Source organism: Antrostomus carolinensis, unplaced genomic scaffold (assembly GCF_000700745.2).
Source record: "Antrostomus carolinensis isolate BGI_N321 unplaced genomic scaffold, ASM70074v2 scaffold28521, whole genome shotgun sequence".
Lineage (NCBI taxonomy): Eukaryota > Metazoa > Chordata > Aves > Caprimulgiformes > Caprimulgidae > Antrostomus > Antrostomus carolinensis.
In genome coordinates, this window is record NW_010296703.1 from 7347 (window position 1) to 8388 (window position 1042).

At 46.4% G+C, this 1042-nt stretch overlaps 1 protein-coding gene across 1 annotated transcript in view; it reads right to left on the reverse strand.

Annotated features, from left to right (window-relative positions):
* LRSAM1 (leucine rich repeat and sterile alpha motif containing 1) overlaps positions 1-1042 on the reverse strand; it is a gene marked incomplete at both ends in the record, with an annotated part of 20892 nt that overhangs the window by 7084 nt on the left and 12766 nt on the right. Inside the window, 1 exon segment of the mRNA XM_010178375.1 lies at positions 746-845. Coding sequence (XP_010176677.1) covers positions 746-845 — 100 coding nt within the window.

The window sequence follows — 1042 nt, forward strand, 5'->3', positions numbered from 1 at the left end:
GAGCAGAAGCACCACTGCCAGCATGTGCACAGCTCAAAGTCCAAGCAGAGGTGGCTGCTGCCCCAGCAAGTGCTCAGGGGATGAATTTGCACCTCCATATTCTGCACTGGAAGGGTGTGCTCATGAAGGAGATGCAAACAACACGGCCATATATTCCCTTCACTTGCAGGCAGGACCATTTCTATCCACTACCCTCAACAATTGAGCAAGTCACAGGGCACACAAAGTTGTTTCTGTTCAGTGCCAAATGTTGCCAGATTAAAATTTCTCACCTTCTTGTAAATACAGAGAGCCAGAATGCTCCCTGTCCCTAGGACAACGCAACAAGTCCTCTGTACATACAAACAGCATCCTCAAGACAACTTTGGGAGGTGAGGAGAGGAGTTCTGTGCTAGGGTTTGGCACTGAGCTAGCTAATGAAACAGGAAGAAGACCAGCCTCATTTCATCCTCCACGTTTAGCAGAATGTATAATGTAAAATAAACGGTGTAAAAAAAGTGATAGTTCATCCCAAGTATGATTAATCCCAAGTATAATCCCATTAATATCCATTAATGTGCATATTTTTGTGGTTAGAAGGTGGTTCATTTAATCGAATTGGAGAGTTTCTTTCAATTGCATTGTCACTGGTTGTCACAGCTGTCCTGCCTACACAGGAGTCACTGGGTGTACACAGGGGATTTACACCCGGGACTGCTGGGAGGAAAGGGACTTTAGGTTGACCCCCAGACATCTCCCACCGTACCTGGAGCAGGCCTGGTTGACAAGGTCTTGCCGACGAGACTCGTAGGTCATTTGGATGAGCTTGTTCTTGTAGCTCTCAGCCAGCATTTGTTGCATGGCAGCTGGGAGACAAAAGTGCTGTCAGTGTGTGTCAGGAGTGGGGTCTAGAACAAGTGATTATCTACCACTGCTGCTATCATCACTTGCAATTACCAGTGCCTCCTCTCTCATTTCCTACCTGTCCTTGCTTTTTCCATTTCATTCATAGAATCATAGAATGGTTTGGGTTGGAAGGGACCTTAAAGCTCATCCAGTCCCA